Source organism: Protomyctophum bolini (assembly GCF_963924005.1).
Source record: "Protomyctophum bolini genome assembly, chromosome: 6".
NCBI lineage: Eukaryota > Metazoa > Chordata > Actinopteri > Myctophiformes > Myctophidae > Protomyctophum > Protomyctophum bolini.
Genome location: NC_137867.1, coordinates 20364672 through 20385906, shown reverse-complemented (window position 1 = coordinate 20385906; position 21235 = coordinate 20364672). Strand labels below are relative to the sequence as shown.

Below are 21235 nucleotides of genomic sequence, written 5' to 3'. Positions count from 1 at the left end.
ACCAGAGAGCCACGGACGTTTTCTCTGTCAGCCAGCTTCTTTTCCGGTTTTTTAGACAGCTGGTGGATGGAAATTAAGCTCCACCCACGCGGCTGATTGCCGCGGAGGAGAGTGTTTCCGGGAATCTGGCCGTCGCGGCACTCAGCCGTGTGGGTGGAGCTTCATTTCCATCCACCAGCTGTCTAAAAAACCGGAAAAGACGCTGGCCGACAGAGAAAACGTCCGCGGCTGTCGGCTCAGGTGTGGAAACCCTGTCTGCATTCCTCCAAGAAATCGGGTCTAAATTCTACCTTTTGATTTCAGCTAGTCGTTCTGCTATTGGTCATCCTCCAGATAGATGACATTCTTGTCCAATCAACAGTCCTGGTGTAACATTGTCCTGGACAGTGGGAGTTCGCGGGAAGGGATCTACGGTACAGTCGGCATTTGCCATTTCCTATTTTAACAACTCCGACTGGTGATCTGTGATAAAAGCATTCTGCATCAGCAGCATAATTTATGAATTCATCGGTCTTGAGTTTCACAGCTCCTTGGCGTGTGTGTATTAGTTATTAGTGTCTTGTAAGGGACTAAGGGAGGAAACGAAAGCCTCTACATTTTCTGCCTTTGCAAGTGTGCCGCCGTCAACAACCCCATGCAGCAATGCTAATGAAGCACCAAAGCTACATTGTTAGCTGCAGCACTAGCTAGATTGAAGTCAGTGAAAAATCTGAAAATACGTATGCATTTGTAACACAAAGGGCATCGGAAAGAGATAAAGAGCTGCCGCTTCTACACGTCAGCGGCAATTGGAAATGAGTCTGTTCAATTTGGACCGTTTTCGTTTCGACAAGACGACCCCAAACAAACAACAGCTAAACGGGAGCATAAGTCCAGAATCGGAGAAGGAGAATAAGCCAGGTGACGATAATGCACGGTATTCATTTTAGCTGCTGACTTGATAGTAGCTGTACCAGTCTACCAGAGCTGTCAGAGATGCTAATGCTAACAGTTACTTAGCCTGTAAACTTGTGGATTGTGACTGTGGCTGCCTGCCTGGATGGTAGGTTTATCTGGCTAAAGTAATCGCTGGTGACCATCCACTGAGAGATCTCGCTAGAACAATGATTGTAGAAGTCTTATCACTGTGGCCTGTTGACAAAAGCTGGCTTCCTGGCCTGTCTGAGAGTAACGTATGTCACTGTCACAACAGGTGCAATGCATGGTCCTATAAATTGTTAGACATTTAGATTTCTAGACAAACAATTATAGCTTCAAGCAACTTAAATGTTGAAATTAAAGGTCTAAGTTGCAGTGCCCTCCATTGACGGCACCATTCATGAAATGACAAACTGACCAATATATTGCACCTCTGCAGACAGCTTGGTTAGTCTTTTAGGCGAATAGGCTCTATCAAGGCTTTGTTTAGAAAACTAATCCAGCTATTGGCATCTTACTTACTTTACTCTGTGCAGCCATGATTCTTTCAAAGTGTTTGAGTTTTAAATCATTCAGTGTCCTGTGTCCTGCCTAGTGCATAGCCTACCGCATGATTGCACATAGGCAGAATGAGTGCTCTCTAAAACAAACACTAAAGAATCATTTGACTGCAAGTTACTTGCAGGACAACGGTGGACTTAAAAAAACCAAAAACGTATATACCGGTAGCTGCAAGCAGCGATAAGGCGGTGGGCAAGCCAAAAAGAAAACATCACACCCATGTAAAGTCAATACCAAACGACGTGAAGAGAGGGGCGCTCTTATCATACATCTCATTCCGGCCAATCACAATTTGCGTGACACTTTTTTCTTCAATGATTGTGTTTACATAATGTGTTTAGACATACACTCAAAACTGGCCATTCATTGTCAATGGCATTCAATGTTTGGACATATTTGTTGGACAATGTTTGTGTTTACACATACCCTCAAAGCTGGACATAGGAGGGGCTAGCACCCCTCAAAGAGATATACGCAATTTGCACAATGAGCTATAGAAACAATGAATGCATTAGGGATAACAAGTAATGGTATATGGAGAGGAGGAGGTTGGAGACTGGAGTTGACGTCACTTTTTTACGTCTACAAATCAACCATGCATTAGTAGGGTCCAGATTTGGACCCAATCAGGGTCCGTGTTCCGGGCCCGTGACGTTCCCTGATTTGGGACTGGTGATGTTGGGGGTCTGTCAACGCTGTACTCCCGCAACCAACCATGCATTAGCAGAGTCCAGACTCCGCACAGATGAATGCAAAGCAATTTCAACTTGGGGTGTTAACCAGGCCACAAAAATCGTTGAGGTTGCTTTTTTGACGTCAAGGGTGGATAGAGCAACATATAATTAATTCATTGGGAGATCTAAGGTCAGAGGTCCTTTGACAAATGACTTTGAACTTCAGTTCTTGACCGATTCCCAGGACCCTCTACCATATTGCCGAATTTTGTGGAAAACGACGGCACAGAACTGCCAAAACTGTGAAAAATGTCAGAATATATATTTTTGTATGAAAACAAGAAAGGATCTTCTTCCCTTCGGGCTTGGCCCTTAACAATGCCATGACAGAGACACAGTATAATCCAAGTGTGTCCTGAGAGGTGACATTTTGGTGTGTGTTGGCATTTAATTAAATCAGAGAGCACTTTTCTGTTTCATGAATGGGGCCGTCAGTGGTGGAGGATATTGCAACTTAGATAGCCTGAGCCTGGGTTCCAACACGATTGGGACCTCTGTGAGGAGTTTGCCTGTTCTTCCCATTTCCATGTGGACTGGGTTTCCTCCTACACCACTGCGGTAGCTGCTCATTGGCTGCCCACTGCTCTTAATAATTGCCTCCCAAGCAGGCAATTCCTCCTTACTGTTATATGTGCATCATCTCTATCACATTCCTAATATTGCTTTTCTCATATCATTTTACAGCTCGAATGAGATCTGACAATAGCCCTATGAAGAAGTCTGATCCTGTGGTGTTTGAGGATTCGGTCATTGTCGATAGTGACACAGATGCCACAGATGACAGTGACACATATGAGGTGCAAAGTCCTGTCCCAAAGGGTAATTACAGGGCTTCAGTTACTTCAGACTAACTTTTTCCATCACTGTACTAGAACCATCACAAAACCCAATTGTACCCCAATGGAAACATGCTGAATAAACATCTGACTTAGCAAACTTTGGAAACTGTTAAAGATAGGAGTGCCAAGATTTCTTTCCACCCTAAAACATGATCATCAGGTATTATTATAATATACTGCACACTTATTGGAAAAAGTTCTTCCTCCTTATGTGTTAAAATCATGCTTTTATGTCGACACGCCCACCAGTTCATTAAGTTTGCCTGATGGGTGGTGATCCACCTGAACTGAAGAGGCAATATGTTGCCTTTTTGCAATACTGATATTGTACATACTGTGTTCATACTTTGATAACGATACGATAACAATATTGTGCAGCCTTAATATACAGGGATTTGTAGAAAATGTAGACCTTGTTGAAAGTTTAATCATGGATGCTTTACATTTCTTTCCAAATATAGTATTTCTTGTAAATTTTGGACCACCCACTTTTCCTTAAGGTGCGTTCAGACTTGGATGGTTAGAGTGGCGCGATTACATACAAAGTCAATCCAAAGACGAGAAGTTGTGCGAACGGGCACAGCGCGATCGTGCAGCACAAACGGGACGAACCGAGGCGAATATATAAACACACGAATTTCGATTGTATATTTATTTAGCCCATCTCTGCTTCAAGATACAAATACAGCATGGGTAGGGTAAGGGTTTCACTAGTCCCTTGTGCACGCAGCAGTGATTTCACAAACAGAAGTTTTTATAGTTTTTATACATGATATAACACATGTAATGAGTGGTAGGGCTCTGCACGGAACAAAGTATCGAGGCTGCGAAGAGCTTTTCTGTCTCCTGCTTAAAAGGCGCTAGATAGATAGGAAGTGGGTGGGTGTGTGTACATTTTGTAGTTTAATGTTTGAAGACTTTGCATTTACGCCAGTATAAGAACAGTCTACGTTATGTTATAACTAAGTCTTATAACTATGTTATAACTAAGTCTAAGTTATGCCATAAATAACTCACTTGATCCAAACTAACTTAGCTACTAAGCTTCTCGTAGTGACTTTACGCCCTAATTTAGGACTGAAATTATGTTCAGGTGGAGCAACCTTACAGATGTAATGTATAAGTGCCTGCCTACACAGGTTTGAGGTGTTTGTGCTTTACTTATGCTTCACGTTTCTTTAAAGACTAGCTAAAATCGCTTTATACGACCATATGGTGATGAATGTCCTGGTGAAACGGGTTTGGGTGCTTCCTCAGCCACCCACAGCAATATCTGACGAGTCTGCCCTGTACTCTCGGGCTATGGGATTTTTACCCCTGGATGCTGTGTTCGTTGTGCGCCACGGCAGTGTTGAATCAAGTTTGTTACTCAGTGTTGCAGTAACAAACATTTCTGTTCGTAATCAAACATTTACAAATGTTTCATTGTGGCTGCCCACTCCTCCCAATTAGTGCCTCCTTATTAAGCGTGTGTATCACATTTCTCATACCGTTTTACAGCTCGAGTGACACCTGTCAAAAGCCCTAAGAAGTCGCATCACCGAGGAGTGGTTTATGAGGAGGTCATTAGTGACACAGATGAGGAGGACCGTCCTGGCCCAGCGGGTAACTACAATACACTTTATTTATGACGAGATGCACTGTACCAGCAAGTAGCAGGTTTTTGAAGTTTTTGTAAATTACTTGTTTTCAAGTATGCAAAGCAATACATCCTCAAAATCAAATCTAGTACTGGCAAACCATCTTGTCTGAAATGACACCGTGAACATTATTGCTTTATTGTCAAGGAAAAATGTCCAATCTGTGAATAAATTCCTAAGTAGTCAATGCATCATCTGTAACACATTTCTCATATTGTTTTACAGCTCGAGTGATATCTGTTAAAAACCCACATCTCCGAAGAGTGGCTCGTGAGGATGTAATTACTATTGCTAGTGACACAGATGAGGAAGAACGTCGTGATCCAAATGCCAAAATAACGCTAACCATCAGAGACGAGTAAGGGTCTGCAGAAATCCTATGGTGGAGAGACATTTTAAGTGGACTTAAGCCCAGTCCACACAAATGGGATTCAACACTTGAATCCCAAAACTGGGCCGGTCTGCAACTGTTTACAAGTTGAAACTCTTATTGGGAATCATTGTAGTCCGCTTAACATTGAGTAAATGTATGCCTGCCTACTATTGTATTGCTTAATTTCTTCAGATACGATTGAAGATGCAACCTTATTAGGTAGTTTGAATTAAATGATTTTGAAATGTCATGACTCGTTTCACCATGTCTGTATTCCACAGGGAACCTGCGAGCAACTCATCCAATTGTGATATGGAGCAGTCGATTGAGGGAAGGGTAAAGAAAATATTGGAAATCTTCCCTGACAAGAGCAAAGAGGAAGTGTTGCAGGTATTGGTATAAACTATAAAGGTTAAAGTACCATACCCCCACAGACTATGAGAGTGCTTCTCATGTTTACCCAGCATTGAAAAACAACCTTCCATTATCAAAACATAACTTGATATAGGTGTGGGTTGTGTAAGAATTCTGTGCAAAATATATTTTGTGAAAAGATTGGGAACCATGTCAGATTTAAAGCTTTTACAGCTATTCCCAAATCTACCTGAATAATTGAGTCAATGTAATCTCATTCCACCTCTTAGATTATGTTTGTACGTTGGATTACCGGTAACTATCTCAAGCATGTTTCAAATCCCATACTGAAATGAATGGAATCCAATTGCATCCATGAAAAGCAAGTCATCAAACCTTTGGTCAGGATCTAAAAGGTGTTTTTCGAATCGGACCCTGGCATAAGTGGGTTAAATTAAAAGGTTGGATAACCACTGTGTCTTAAATCACATTCTTGTTATCTTGAACCGTTGAGCTTCTTGTCTGGTCTGTTGTGCAGGTTGTTACGAGCACAGGAACCTTGGACGGAGCTATAGCTGCATGCATGATGACCCGTGAGTAATCCAAACAGTAAACACTTTATTTTTCCTCTGTGCTGTCAAATTGATTTCTATATTGATGAGAATTGACAGTTGGAAAGAAAATAATGGTTGTGGTTGCGTAAGATTGTAATAAAGCCCTCATTTCTCATGTCGGCTACAGCATCAAAGAAAAGGCATATGGAACCCAGCAGCTCCCAGGACAGTGATGTGGTACCACCTAGCAAGAAAATGAGACCATTGGTATGATTCCTACTAATATGATAATACCATGTACTACAGGTACAGCCAGTGTGAATTTGTGGCATGACATCTACTATTAACTTATTTTATAAATAAGGCTCTCTGTCTGTCCCTCACTCTACCTCTCTCCTTCCCTTAATCATCCTCTCCTGCTCCCTCCTTTGTCGCACAATGTTGTTGTCTAGCGCTGAAAATAGGCACTCTATAGCGCCATCTCAATGAATTAGAATATTTTGTAAAAGTTTTTCTTCCGTAATATAATTCAAAATGTGAAACTTTCATATATTCTCAATTCATTACACATAAAGTGAAGTATTTAAAACCGTTTGTTTTAATCTTGATGATTATGACATAAAGCTCATGAAAATTAAAAATGCAGTTAATACTTGGTCTGGGCTACTTTTGACAGAGTAGAATTTGCACTGAAACAAATTCCAATCAACATGGCATGGCAATAAAGTCTTGAATCTTGAACAAATTATTTCATCAATGGGGTGTGCCATGGAGGTGATCAGTCTGTGGCACTGTTGATATATGAACAAAATTATCAACCCCATGAATGACTGCACGCCTTCCTGTAGTTGAAGCGGGTTCTTATTGTTTGACAGATGGAGACCAGTCAGGACACTGATGAGGAAGAGGAAGATCCGGACTGGAAGAAGCATGGAGCTATGGTCGAGCGATTACAGAAAAAGTTCCCTGACCAGGAAAAAAAGGTGAAAACATGAGTGTGTATGTGCACACACATTGTGCACACACATTGGGACGCAAACCTTTGGGGACATTGCATTGACTTATTCTCGCTGTATTCTCTTATTACGTTTCTATTTCTATGCTTTATGTTTGTGTTCTTTGTGTGTAGGAGCTGAAAATCGTGCTGAAGCAGCATGACTGGATATATGAAGATGCTCTGGAGACTCTGATAATGTTCTCAGACCCAGGTCAGGACACAACACTGATGTTTATCTTGAATTAGCTTCCATTGGCCTCTAATGTCTTGTGTACGGTGAACGGTCATATTGATTCCATTTTCAGAATCACAGTTGTTTTCATTTACACTTAAAAAATGTTCTGTAAATGCACAAATTGAGTGTCCCCCGCCCCTTTATTTCAACACATTAATTTGTCTGCTGTCCCAGTCACAAAACAGTCAAAGAAGAGTTATGTCTACATAACATTGTGACCGTCTACACATGTTAAGTGCCGAACTGCCACTTTTATTCCGTAGGGCCTTTACCTGTGATGAATGCTCATTTAAATTATTTCTAAATAATGTTCTTTAATTAACTGACAAGTAAGTAATACTGATGCAATTATTTTCATAACAGACGATGCTGTCGTTAGTTCATCTGTGTCCAAGGAAGAGAAAACCAATAAATCAAAGGAGGAGCACAAGTCGAGCAGGGACAGGAGGCACCACAAAAACTCCACACATGGAAAAGAGGCATCGGCAAACAGCAGCACGTCCAGTCTGTCCAGTTGGCTCACCAAACGCTCCGACTTGTCGTCACCATCACCGGCATCCTCCTCCTTTAACTCCTCCCATTCACCAACCAAGTTCTATTCTTCCACACTAACCAAGACGCTGTCCAAATTCGCCAGTGCGACGAGTATAGCCAAGAAAGAGGCAGAGGAGAGGAAGAGGAAGGCCCACGCCTCCTATGAGCGAGCGAGCTCTGGGGAGGATGACTCTGAAAACGAACTACTGGAGCCAGTCAGCAGTGAGTTTGAGGATTCTGAAGACGACCTGGACTCTGCAGAGGAGGCCAGTGAGAAGGGGAACAGAACGTCAAGATCTCCTAGGGAAGAGATCGTCAAGTTCTTCCAGGAGGCGTCGTTGGATGAACTGTCACTCATTACGTATTGCTCTCTTAAGAAGGCCAAGAAGATTGTGGAGCTGAGGCCCTTTGATAGCTGGGAGAGCCTGGTGAGAGAACGTGTGTGTCTGTGTACTCAACTGTATGTGTACGTGCACCAAGTATACAGTAATGGTGTAAGTGTACACACATCTAACTTGATGTCTTTGTCTGTGCTCAAAGATATGTCATCATATTGGCATCCTTCTGATCATGTTCCCAGATAAAAAATATTTGCACAAGCAATCAGTAGACAAAGGTGTTTTAGTTTGAAAGCATTGCACCAACCATCTGGCAAATGGCTTTATGACCTGTTTTGCTCAGACATTTCTTGACATGTTGGGTCAGCAGAGCTCTGGCAAAGCATAACCTGACACATTTTAACCTCCCTTTGTCATCATAGAATCGGTAAATATTTGTATATCTACTATGGAAATATTGGAGTTTTGGAGGAAGTTAGGAACCGTGCTAGACCAATCATTTGTTGAATTGAATAATTACAATTTTTTTTTTTTTTTTAATAAAAAATATAAATTGGATTAGCCGAAACGGGACCGAGGCAAACTTGGCCCGGTCTGAAACGAACCGAGGATTATTCAAATGCCGTACGGTCACCGACCGTAACAATAAAACCAACCCAACCTCCATCTTGGTCTAAGTAAGTTGAAAAATCCATGACCTTCATGCTACCATGTCAGCATTGCTTTTAGCATTCTATTTCATTGGAATGTTTTATTTTTGGGCACGGCGAAACAGTCTGTTGTGCTGTCGCCTCAGCTAGAAGGCCCTGGGTTCGATTCCCGCTGGGGGTGTGTTCTCTCCTCCGCGTCATCAGTGCCCCCGAGGCGGCTTTGGTGAAAGGGCATTTCTGTGTGGAGTTTGCTCGTTCTCCCCGTGTCCCCTAGGGTAGGTACCCCCACAAAAACATGTAGTAATCCTGGCCTCTAAACTACCTCCCCCTGGCCTGCCGGGGCGCCTGATGGAGTGGAAAGAAACTGGTCGGAATAACGTGTTTCTTCCACGCGTTGCGTCCGGGTTAGGGAAACTCCCCCCTGTCAGGTGAAAAGAAGCAGCTTGGAATCCTCATACATAGAAGGAAGCATGGGTTGCAAAATCATGGGAGTGTATTATTTTGTGTTTTTATCCTACGTTTTTGTAACTTTTTTTTTTTCTCCACCCAGTGTCAATTGTAATCCTGGGCGCTACACTCTGCCAACCTGGCATAGGGAGTGAATGGTCACATGATTTACTATTGGGTTGTCATTAACAATGACATGTATCCTTTCCTTCCCCAGAAAGACACCTTTATTAGCGAGGCTGGTCTGAATGAGGAACTGCTGTTTGGCTGCAGAGTGGTCCTCAAGGAGCGCATGGTGGTCCAGGGGCTCATGTCCAAATGTGAAAACATCTCTTCTAAAATGGTCAAACATGTCACTCAGATCACGGAGAATGGCACAAGGGGGACTAAACAACCCAGCATTCTCAATAACAAGTGAGTCATACACACACACACACACACACACACACACACACACGGCCTAGAGTTGATTCTCAACCTTTTTAATTTCAAGGACCTCCAGTTTGCATTAGGCCATGGTCATGTGTATGCGAGCACCCTAAGGTCTCACCCAAAAACGTCCTGTCATTGTTGTCTGATCGTTGACTCCTGATTGTCTTGTCAGATTACAACTGAAGCCCTATCAGATGATTGGTCTGAAATGGCTGCTCTTACTGAACCAACACAAACTCAGTGGCATACTGGCTGATGAGATGGTAAGACGTGTCTCTCACTCACACACATGCATGCACGCACAAATATGTATATGTACTGTATGGACACAGCTGCTCAGGGCTTTGTACCGACACAAATGCTCACTTGCAACAGTCTCGAACAGTTTGACAACCTAAGCACTTCAATCACACCTGTGTCAAAATACAGATATGTTTATTTTATTCAAGGGGTTGGGAGATTCGGCTTGACTGTATGAATAGGTGAGACGTGTGTGTGTGTGTGTGTGTGTGTGTGGGGGGGGGGGGGGGGGGGTGTTGAATAACCACCTCACATCACAGGTGAATATACAAGCAGAGCACAGGAGAGATGGGTCAGAGATACAGTATGTCATCAAAGGCTTGGCAGAGGGGAGAGAGCAGTGTTTTGATTTGTCTACTGTGGTTAAACTATAGTGTTGTCAGATAGTCTGATCACTAAAATGTGAGATTGACGGTTTCGTTTTTCTTTCTTTTTTTTAACCATTTATACTGGAGCATGTGTACACTTGTTGTACATTGACACCTGGCCTTTCATGTATTCCTCTCCACCTCCTTTCTCTTCCACCACCTTGCTATTTCTTTCTCCTGTTTCCGTGCAATCTATTGTCAGGGTTTGGGGAAGACTATCCAGGCCATAGCGTTCCTAGCCCAGCTCTTCCAAAATGGAGTAGAAGGCCCTCACCTCATCGTCGTGCCTTCCTCTACGCTTGGTAATAAACACTTAAACGGCACAATTCACGTTTCTGTCAACACCTCATTTGAGGCTGTCTTGGTTCATGATACAGTAGGTTTATGATATTTGCCTTCATTATAATTTTGTTTCCAATGTTATAAAATGCCCATAGAGTTTAGGCAGAAAGGCCACAATTTGCCACAAAATGTCAGTATCCAACACTGAATGATCTGATGTCATATACTGTTTTTAAGCACTATATCTGTCTCCTTTACCTCCTCCTTCGATACATTTGTCAGACAAATATTTTCTACAGGCTCTAACAGTATTTCTTTTAACATTTAGGCTGAGACTTTGTATCTTTAATGCCCTATTTTATACCTTATGCCCATGTCAATTTAAGAACTAGCTAAACGGATAAATTCACATTCAAACCTATTTAGAAAATATTTGCTTATGACATGCATGCCAACTTGTAAGTGGTCAAGTCTGTCTGTGGGTTTTCTAAATATTTAACCAATGAAAAGTATTTAAGAGTTGTGACTAAATGACTACATTGGATCGATCGGAACTCAAGTTTGTTCTTTACATGTTCTGAAAAGTAATGGGTTTGGACATGGTTTCTGCCCGGCAGCAACAATTTATGCCTTACTTAATTTGAATTTCATTCCCTCTTTCTTGCAGATAACTGGGTTCGGGAGTTTAAGCTATGGTGTCCAAGCCTAGTAGTTCTGATCTATTATGGTAAAATGCTTCTTTGTATTTCTTTAGTATTTATTACTGTTAAAACAACTTCTAATTTCCTTTTTTGTCTAATGACATGCTGTTGTTCAAAGATTTAAAGTATCATTGTCCTTCAAACATGTATTAAAAGGTTTTAACCGTAACATCTACTCCAGTGAGCCATTAGCCATGGCAGTTTCTTTCTGAGGCTTTCAGGTGAAATGAAAATTATATTTTGCCTATGGGTGTCACCGTTGAGGGATTTTGCCTGTCAATCTGCAGTCTAAATGATTCAATTGTGGCGCAAAAGGACGGCATCTTACAACAAACACAACACGTAGCCTACTGAAAACAGTTGGTTTCTTAACGACATACACTGAACTAGTCAACGTCTGCTATTACTTATAATTGCAAGTTAAACTTCTAATAGCTTCCTTGTGCATATTGGAAAGTTGGTCAACTTAAACTTCTCACTAGCAAGCTGTGTGTGTGTGTGTGTGTGTGTGTGTGTGTGTGTGTGTGTGTGTGTGTGTGTGTGTGTGTGTGTGTGTGTGTGTCCGTTTCCGTTTCCGTCTGTTCTAAATGGGTTAAACCACAGTTGTCATCCAGTCAAATTGTATTTATATGATTACTTTTTGAGTTGTAAATTAACATACACAGCAAAGCTAAGACGACATTTGTATTTACAGGAAATCAGGAGGACCGTCGATACATCAGGCGTGATATTCTCGATGGAGCAGTCGATTTCAATGTTATCGTGACCACGTGAGTATAGAGCTGGCTCGGTATATGTGATTAATGTTTCTTATTTCTCACTGCATTTGTCATTGTGTTATTGTAATCAATAGTCCCAGGCAATTAGCCTGCCCTCACACTGTGACAAACAGATGTTAACATGTACAGTGTCATCAGTCAGTGGTTAATGCAGAAAAATCATAGTGAATTTAAAGAGGAAAATTATGAAGCCCTATAGTCTGATGTGATTTTATTGTAATAATGATTCTGTCCCAACTCCTAGAGTATTTTTGGTCACTATGAATCTATACATTGGGAACAGTGTGTGCTTTGAGTTTTCCAGTACAGGCAAAAAACTGCAGTAGATAAAAAATAATGAGCTGCAGCTGTGTTCTTGACATCAAAGTGTACATCGTATAATGTCAGTCTCATGCAGCCTGCTATGTTTTTATATTGCTGTGGGTTTTGAGTGGTGCAACCACTCCTATACGGAGCTTTGTGTGTCTCTGGCTGTGTCCGAGCACACAAATAGCGGTTTATTTTCACAACCAAGTGTCCCTGTTGCACACACACACACACACACACACACTATATATATATTAACTGTATATATGATGATTTTGGGTGTGACAGTACAGTACCACTCCTATACAGAGCTTTATGTGTCTCTGGCTGTGTCCGAGCACGGAAATAGCGTTTGGTTGGTTTTCACAACCAAGTGTCACTGTTGTGCAGCCTAACACACACACACACACACACACACATCAACTGTATATATGATGATTTTGGGTGTGACAGTACAGGGACCCCCTGGGAACCCCAACATGGAACCGGGCCGGTACCCTGGCCTCAGTCCTCTGTGTCTGGAATTTCCGGGGACCCCCACACGGAGTTGCACCACTCACTTTACACCGGTGTGGCTTTCTTGTGGTGTTTTGCAGGTACAACTTGGCCATTGGGAACCATAGTGACCGCACTCTCTTCATGAAGCTGCGTCTGAATTACGCTGTGTTCGATGAAGGTCACATGTTGAAGAACATGAACACCCTCCGCTACCGCAACCTCATGGAAATTAACGTTAGTTCATCCTACCACTCAACGTTTTCTTGTGAAATCGCATACGGAAATCTTCTCTTTCCCCCTCGCAATTGATGAACTGCAACTTTGATGTTTTTTGGCATGTCTTAATCCCTCCATCTCTTGTCCATCTCTCTTTTTATCTCTACTCCAGGCCGAGCATCGTTTGCTGCTGACAGGAACTCCCCTACAGAACAACTTACTAGAACTGATGTCTCTGTTAAACTTCATCATGCCTTCTATGTTCTCTAGCTCCACCAAACAGTTCACCAAGATGTTCTCACAGGTAAGTGTGTAATATTTTAAATTTATTCAATTATTTCCTTCCTAGAATGTGCAATTATCGATTATTCTTTTTATTCAAACTGATATTCTGTTATTACAATTACAAACTATTACAATTCTTAACTGTACTTTCTGACCAAGATGACCTGACCGATGTTACTCAGCTTTTCTTTTTTTTTCTTAAGTTTTCTTTATTTTCAATTCATACCTGTACTTCACAAAGTGTGTGGTGTGGTGTGTCTTTTGTGTTAGAAACCTCACGAGGAGCAGAGTCCTTTTGAGAGGGACCGAATTGCTCAGGCTAAGAGTATCATGAAACCATTTATCCTCCGAAGAGTGAAGAGCGAGGTGAGCTGAAGAAAAAACTCTTAATTCAAAGGCCATTAATAATTATGCTGTGATAATTGATAAATGTGTAAGTAATAGCCAAAGTGAAATGTATGTACTAACTACCGTAGTATTCAACTGACTCGAAGTTGATGTTTGCTATACATGCGGAGAAGCCATAGATGAGTGTGTAAATATGCTGTCTGGGCATTGGAAGGTCATCGGTTCGATCGTCTGCTCGATAGTGCATCTCAAAGTGTCCCTGAACAAGAATACTGTTAACCCCTTACTGTTCCTCGCATTTCGTATTATTGGCAGTAAAGTACAGTAATTACCCCAACAACTAATGGGACACTTATTTATATTTGTTCATTAACAAATCATAGTTATTTGAATACAGATTATAAATCAAACTTGTCTCTAGGAACTACGGTACTGTATGTTTGGCTTAGATTGGCTTCCTTGAAAATCGGACATGGTGCTCTGGAAAAGGGTCAGCAGTAATGTCAAGTATACCATGATGGTCAATGAAGTGAAAGAAGTGGTTGATTTTTATTTATTTATTTATTGCAGGTTCTGAAGCAGCTCCCAGACAAAGAGGAGATTGTTGAGTACTGCCCCATGAGCGAGAAACAACAGACTCTGTACCAGGACCTCTTTAATAAACTCAAAAAGTCGACCACAGGAGAGAGTAAGGCATCATGTACTCAACTACACTGCACTGTAACCCACTCTATTATAATTTATACACTGGGTTTCCTTACTTTCTTTGCTCGGGAATTCTTCAAAATAATGTCACTGGAGTGCCAGCAGATGAGTCCGATTTTACTCTGAAAAGCCCCGCCTTCCGTTACCCCCCAAAAACCGGGAGCCATAATCTTCTGTTCTTACCTCAGACTACTTCGCCTCGTCTTATGTCTCTCTAGAAGTGTTAATAATCCAAACGAGATGCATGCTGAAGTCAGAAATAAAGACCCTTTTGGTCAAAACCATGGAGAGCACCGTAGATTTAGAGTTATGAGCCTTTTTTGTCAGCCCGTAAACAACGAATTGAACCGGCAGTGCGCATCTACTGTATATGTTTTAGAAAATGGTTTGATTTTCACAATGTTAAAACACACTTTTTATTGATTAATGCGTTTAATATTGACCATGGGGCTCTGAAAATCTGATGAATTGCTACGCCTCAAATTGTATGTATACCTAGGGGAGACCCTGACATAACATAATATATTATTTTCATACTCTTATCCCTCTTCTTACCTCTCACACCCCTCCACAGAGCGAGAGTTGTGTAATGTGTACATGCAGTTAAGGAAGATGGCCAACCACCCGTTGCTTCATAGACAGTACTACACCACAGAGAAACTGCACGTCATGAGCGAACTCATGCTCAAGGTGAGTTTGACCTATACTCACCTGCCAACTTCTTTGTGAAATACATTCTCTGAATCAATACAGTGTAATTTGTCACGCATTTCACTTATACTAAACACATTTTAAAGTGCTATTTTATACCCTTCTGTACAATTTACATTATAATTTTACTGACTTGAGGCTGCATTTTAACAATTATTAATGGAATTGTAATTTATCCTAAGGTTTTTATTTATTTATTACGCATTGGTGTCGGATCAGTACTCTGTATCAACCCATATGCAAGTTGCAGGCATCTGTATCGGGAAGGAAAAGATGGAACATCTCTAATTGTTTCCCTATACCTCTCCACCTCCAGGAGCCAACTCACTGTGATGCCAACGCTGATCTTATCCAAGAGGACATGGAAGTTATGTCGGACTTTGAGCTGCATCGTCTGTGTCAGCAGTACACCTCCATCAGCTCCTATCAGCTTGAAATGCACGTGGTCCTTGACTCTGGGAAGTTTCATCACCTAACGAAACTGTTTGCCTCACTCAAGGACAAGGTAACGAATACATTTTAGCTGAGGGTATGTCGATTATGTACAGGATAATTCTATTCATTAATATAAATTAAGCTTTGTTTTATTGTCGCATGTAGTGCAAAAACTGTTAAAAAGGCAATCAACAAGCTCAATGCATGACTGAGATGTCACTGTCTTTCTTAGTTAATTTCTTATTAATTTATGGATGCATTGTTTTTTCACCACACAGGGAGATAGAGTGGTCTTATTTAGTCAGTTCACCATGATGCTGGACATCGTGGAGGTACTGATGAGACACCTCAAACATCGCTACATCAGACTGGATGGACAGACACCCATTGCAGACAGGTGAGTAATGAATGTAGTTCAAACTTTAGAAATTAATTTGAATTAAATTATTTGTAGTATCAAATGCATTTGTGCCAATAAAAACTATTGATAACTGAAGTAAAACTTAAAACACGTTTTCCGTAAAAAGGAAAACTAAACTGAAAAGGCACTGCTCACAGAAAGAATTAACTAAGCCTTAGCCTGCTCTGGACCAGGCTAACAGCCAGGTTTAACCTAATCCTGATGTCTTTACTGTTCATTAGGCAGTCAATCTGATCACAAACCAATGATTTTTTTCACACTTATTCAATTATTATGGGTATATGTTGCCTTATTTTTATTAGTCTGCATTAAAACATATACTGTAGGTACACATTGCCATTAAATGACTAATTTAAGCCCTATATACAAAATCAAAGAACCAAAATATACTGCACAATCTCATCATGACAGCTTGTGAGCTTGTAGATCAGCTACTTTTGGTGAATGTTCCTCCAGAATTGGTTTGCTGTGGTGCAAGAAGAATCAAATACATCCCGTAATTATTTTGTATTTTTTTTTTGTAAAAGTGAAAACATTACTAAATGTTACCATTACCCATTGTTATACAACATATTCACATTGTAACATTTCACACACCAATGGCTAAGAAGTCCATCGCCCCAAGCCAGGATTGAACCCATGACCCACAGTTCACCAGTCTGGGTAACAACCCCCTTCCCCAAACTCCCTCAGAGAAGGGAGTGATGGCCAAATATCACAATATTAAGAATTCTGTTATATTATATTTATTATGACTATTTCATTATGAAGTTTAAATTAAGAGTAGTGGTTAAATGTAGATTATATTTTTGGGGCAGTTACACATTCAGTCTGTCCACTATTGAGAGTATTCTCTCTCTTATTATAGCATCAGTATTTCTTTAAGAAGCTTAAGTCCTGTATCAGCAAGGCTGTGGGATAGCTTTCTAAGTTACTATATTGAGCTATACAGAAGGGAGCTGTAATGCAACCATTAAGAATGCCAACTGCCATAAAACCCGATGAAGAAGGATCGTTAAATCTGTGCTCCACCGCATGGGTCTAGGAGTGAGGAAAAGCCAGACTGTGCATTCAGCCAGGCTTGATAATCCTGCCCATTCTCAGCCTCGCTTGGCTTTAGTGGAACAGAATAAACCAGGCTGTACAGACCAGGATTTAACAAGCCTGGTTTTGGCTTAAAGCCTGGATTAGTTAATCGAAGATTCGTGAAATGGGCCCCAGGTGGTGGAGACCTGTGCTCCAAGGAGTACTTTTAGTTTATTCTTATTTGCAATGACTTTTTAATGAATGCACGTAATTTGGCAATTATTGCCACTTGTCACTTAGCTCTGTGCTATCCAGTGATATTACCGTACTATATTTATTAGTGGACGTTAATTATGAATTGAGTGTGCAAAACCATACCTACATAAATTGTTTATAGGATCAAAATAAGTACATTTATATATGATAACCTTTCCACAGTAGTAGCTATTTCGTATTTTCTATTTTTTGCACATTTTCCTATATAATGCCTAATTTGTATTTATCCATCCATCTTCAACCACTTATCTGTAGTCGAGCAACATTAGTAACTTCCTCCTGGGGGATCCCGAGGCTTTCCAAGGCCAGTGAGTCGATGTACTCCCTCCATCTGCGCCTTGTTCTGCCCGAGGTCTCCTTCCAGTGGGACGTGCATCGAGGACCTCCCTAGGGAGACGCTCGAGGGGCATCATAACTAGATGCCGAACCACCTAAGCTGGCTCTTTTGCATTTAATTGCATTTAAATGTACAATTTCAGAAAATGTGTAATACAATAAATCATCGTCTTTGTGTAAGTAATCAACTCGGGAAGTTTCATGGTGATAACTATTGATTACATTTTGACCTATTCCCCTATCACCTATACTGTAGGTGAAAATAACAATGTGTGATATGAAAAAGACTGCAACAGCAGCAATACGAATTGCACAAGACAATAATTATTAAGAATAGTCCTGATCTGTAATAAAATCAGAAAACAAGATAGGCTTTTTGCCATTATGCTTTCAACTTATCTTGAACGGCAACTCTCTTTCTGACCTACAGGATTGGGCTGATTGATGATTTCAACACAGACCTTGACATCTTTGTGTTCCTGTTGTCAACGAAGGCGGGTGGCCTGGGTATCAACCTGACCTCGGCTAATGTCGTCATCCTACACGACATCGACTTCAACCCTTACAACGACAAACAGGCAGAGGACAGATGTCACCGTCTAGGCCAGACCAAGTAACAGACACACATTCCCACGTGCAAAGTAACACAAAATAATAACAAAATAACACGGGGATTAATATAACCTGTTGCACATTCCAGCACATACACACTCAGCTAAATTTAATGCACAACCTTGTCACTCACTGAGGTTAACTGATTCTCGCTGTTTCTCGCTTTCTCTCTTCTTGTGCGACAAAGCATAAATTAGGCTTTACCGACCATATACGTCACTGTCACTGTTGCACAGCCTAACTAATTAATTAATTCACTACGTCAATACCGTCAAGGGCAATAAGACTCCTTAGACAGAGATAAGAAAATTTTATTCATTTTATATGCACTTTATGAGCATATTTTTGTGCTCAAAGTTAGGGGTGCATAAAAGTAGCAAATGTTTTGGTCCTGGGACCTTCATCTGTGCTACTGTATATGAATGTCAATCCTGAACAAAGTACAAGGAGTTTTACCCTGTACTTTAGTGAAATATCCTGGGGCCAGGACTTAAGATGTCGTCTCCTGGCTGTCCCATTTCCATCCACAGTCATACTTCTTTTCCAACAGAGAAGAACAAGAGCTCTTTCATTGAACAGGAGGTCTCAATAGGAAGAGAAATTGTAAAGGCATGTGAAAGAGGGGGTTTATGCAAGAGAAGATTTTCATTCAGAAGTCTCAAAAACTGTCTCTACTTCACACTACTACCTCAAGGGTATACACTTTGTACCCTCCCCTTTTCCCTGTACAACCAATCTCTTTAGACTCTTTGTGACACATTATGAGCTTGATATAGATTTGCTCTTTTCGCAAAATTTTCCCCTATTTTTGCCTGCCTATGACATGTCCAGAATTGGAACGATACGGTTCATGTGGTTCTGATAATGGTGTGGAACAGGCTGATGGACTACTGCGTGTGTGTGTGTGTGTGTGTGTGCGTGTGCGTGTTTGTTTCAGGACAGTGAGGGTGATTAAGCTGGTCCATAAGGACACAATAGAGGACTCAATGCTGCGGCTCGGAAAGAAGAAACTGAAGCTGGAACAAGACATGACGGCTGCAGAGGAAGGTGGGTCTATGCATTGCATATTGTCTTGTCTTTTACACGCAAACATGGTAGTGACTAGTAAATGGGAGGTGGGCACTGTGTGAAAATGATGTAAGCAGCACATTAGTTCAAAAGAGAAAAATATAACCTATAATAGAGTAAATAAATATTAGGGGTGTAACATAACAAACATACAATACGCTGATTAGGGGTGTAACATAACAAAAACATACAATACGCTGATACGGTATCACGAAAAAGTCCACGATACAATATTTATCATGATATATTTGAAATATATAAAATGTTCCATAATGTTCACTTATTATGACATTCTCAGAAAAGGGATAATGGTTGACGTGATTGTCCGCGGCCAAATGGATATCTTTTTCCTGGTGCTTGATATGAAAATGCTTGAGAACCACTGCATTATAGCGACTCCTATAGGCTGGTCAGGGTGTCTGTTCAGCAGTGTACAGAACCAAGTGGGATGGCATGTTCCACTGCATGCATTACATCCACCCAGTGAAACTAAATCATTGATTGATTTAGGAGCCGGTGGTGGCTCACGTGGGACGACCACGGCATGCATGTGTTTGTAATGACGACTAATGACACATTATTTTCTTGTCAGGTGGAGAGGGCACCATACCTGAAGATATGGCATCTCTGTTAAAGGCTTCACTGGGAATGTGAGACCTGAAAACTCATTGTGTTCTAAAATACATGCACAACAGCATTCAACAATGCCTACTGTCACAGGCCAGTAAGGGACATTAATTTATTAGACTGAAATAATGATTTATACTGGACTAAAATAACCCTAAACCTGCCGCAAATACCACTGCTGGACTTAAATATTGCTCAGATTCCTGTAAAAGAAAGAACGAGCAAGTGCAATCTTGTACTTTTCCACCATTTTACAACCTAGATTTGAGAATCTTGTGATTCATAGGAACTAATATGAGACAGTAGAGATCGTCAGGCACTGTGATGATGGGATGCTGTTCACGTGTAATGGCCTCATTTTCACGTAGATGTTTTATCCTCGGATAGAAATGTAGGCTCTTTGGTGTCCCTCGTGGAAGGCTGTTTTATTTCATTTTGTTACACCTGATGTCCTATCTTTTTTTTTTAAATTATCTTTTTTTTTGCTCAGCACAAAATGGTCAAAGAGAAAGTCATTGGATTTTGACCATTACCTCATGAAGATGCTCATGTGGTGATATTATGTTCTAGTTGTGTTCTACCAATGTACAGAGTCATTGTCATTGACCATAAATATTGTTACAGCAGCCATTTTGCCCTTATGAGCATGGTAGCTACAGTATAAAAGCGAGGTGAAGTCCTGACATATATTGTTGTCAAAACTGTTTCATGTATCGTTTAGGAAACAAGTATTGTTATGATTTGGATAGAGAAGTGTATATTTAGAATCTGAATAGCTTGAGAAGGCTCACGTTGCACATGCTGAGACTCTAGGACGGAGTCGGTCAGTGTGTCTGAGTGAGTCTTATTGGATGGAGCTGTTTAAATCCAGTGGCTGGGTCTGCCACACACCTGTATCACTATCAACCGTCTCATTCAGCGAAGGGAATTTAACATTTCTTCACACCAATCTCCACACCATCGTCTCCTGTACACAGTACACTATGTGTACGAGTAAGTAAAGATCTAAATGCAGGTGTCGTTGCATTGTGACAGAGTGCCTACTGAGGTTGAGCTGTGCCAAAAGAAAGGCGAGTGGCTATTCGGTGCACCCTCTGGGGTGGTCTTCAACAGCTGATATTTCCCTGGATTGAGGTGGGGGCCACAGTGGTACGGGCCAATGTAATGCTTTTTCTGTACTGTAAAAGTGACTGATGTGTTGTAACTGTTCTTGGCTTATTAATCATTTCTATCTTTTTGTATGTTCCTGCTTGAACTAAATAAATAAAACAATTTCATGATATTTGTCTTTGGTCATGCAGTAATTTGCAGAGAAGACCACTGGCCTCT

The 21235-nt window shown here is 41.0% G+C and overlaps 1 protein-coding gene across 2 annotated transcripts; it reads left to right on the top strand.

Annotated features, from left to right (window-relative positions):
* The first annotated feature begins 249 nt into the window (after window positions 1-249).
* On the top strand, window positions 250-21188 carry smarcad1a (SNF2 related chromatin remodeling ATPase with DExD box 1a). 2 transcript variants are annotated; one of them, XM_080766237.1, is made up of 25 exons: window positions 250-413; window positions 2898-3032; window positions 4553-4657; window positions 4918-5050; window positions 5347-5455; window positions 5958-6012; window positions 6161-6240; window positions 6849-6956; window positions 7103-7181; window positions 7569-8167; window positions 9392-9588; window positions 9779-9869; window positions 10477-10576; window positions 11224-11283; window positions 11952-12027; window positions 12939-13074; window positions 13229-13360; window positions 13612-13707; window positions 14260-14377; window positions 14969-15084; window positions 15422-15610; window positions 15819-15937; window positions 18030-18212; window positions 19149-19258; window positions 19872-21188. In XM_080766237.1, exons 1-25 carry the CDS (start codon window positions 338-340, stop codon window positions 19931-19933), a joined length of 3264 nt encoding a protein of 1087 aa, XP_080622363.1. In that variant the 5' UTR covers window positions 250-337; the 3' UTR covers window positions 19934-21188. The 2 variants fall into 2 exon arrangements, with proteins under 2 accessions (XP_080622363.1, XP_080622362.1); XM_080766236.1 differs by lacking the exon at window positions 250-413 and adding an exon at window positions 420-900.
* Window positions 21189-21235: the final 47 nt, after the last annotated feature.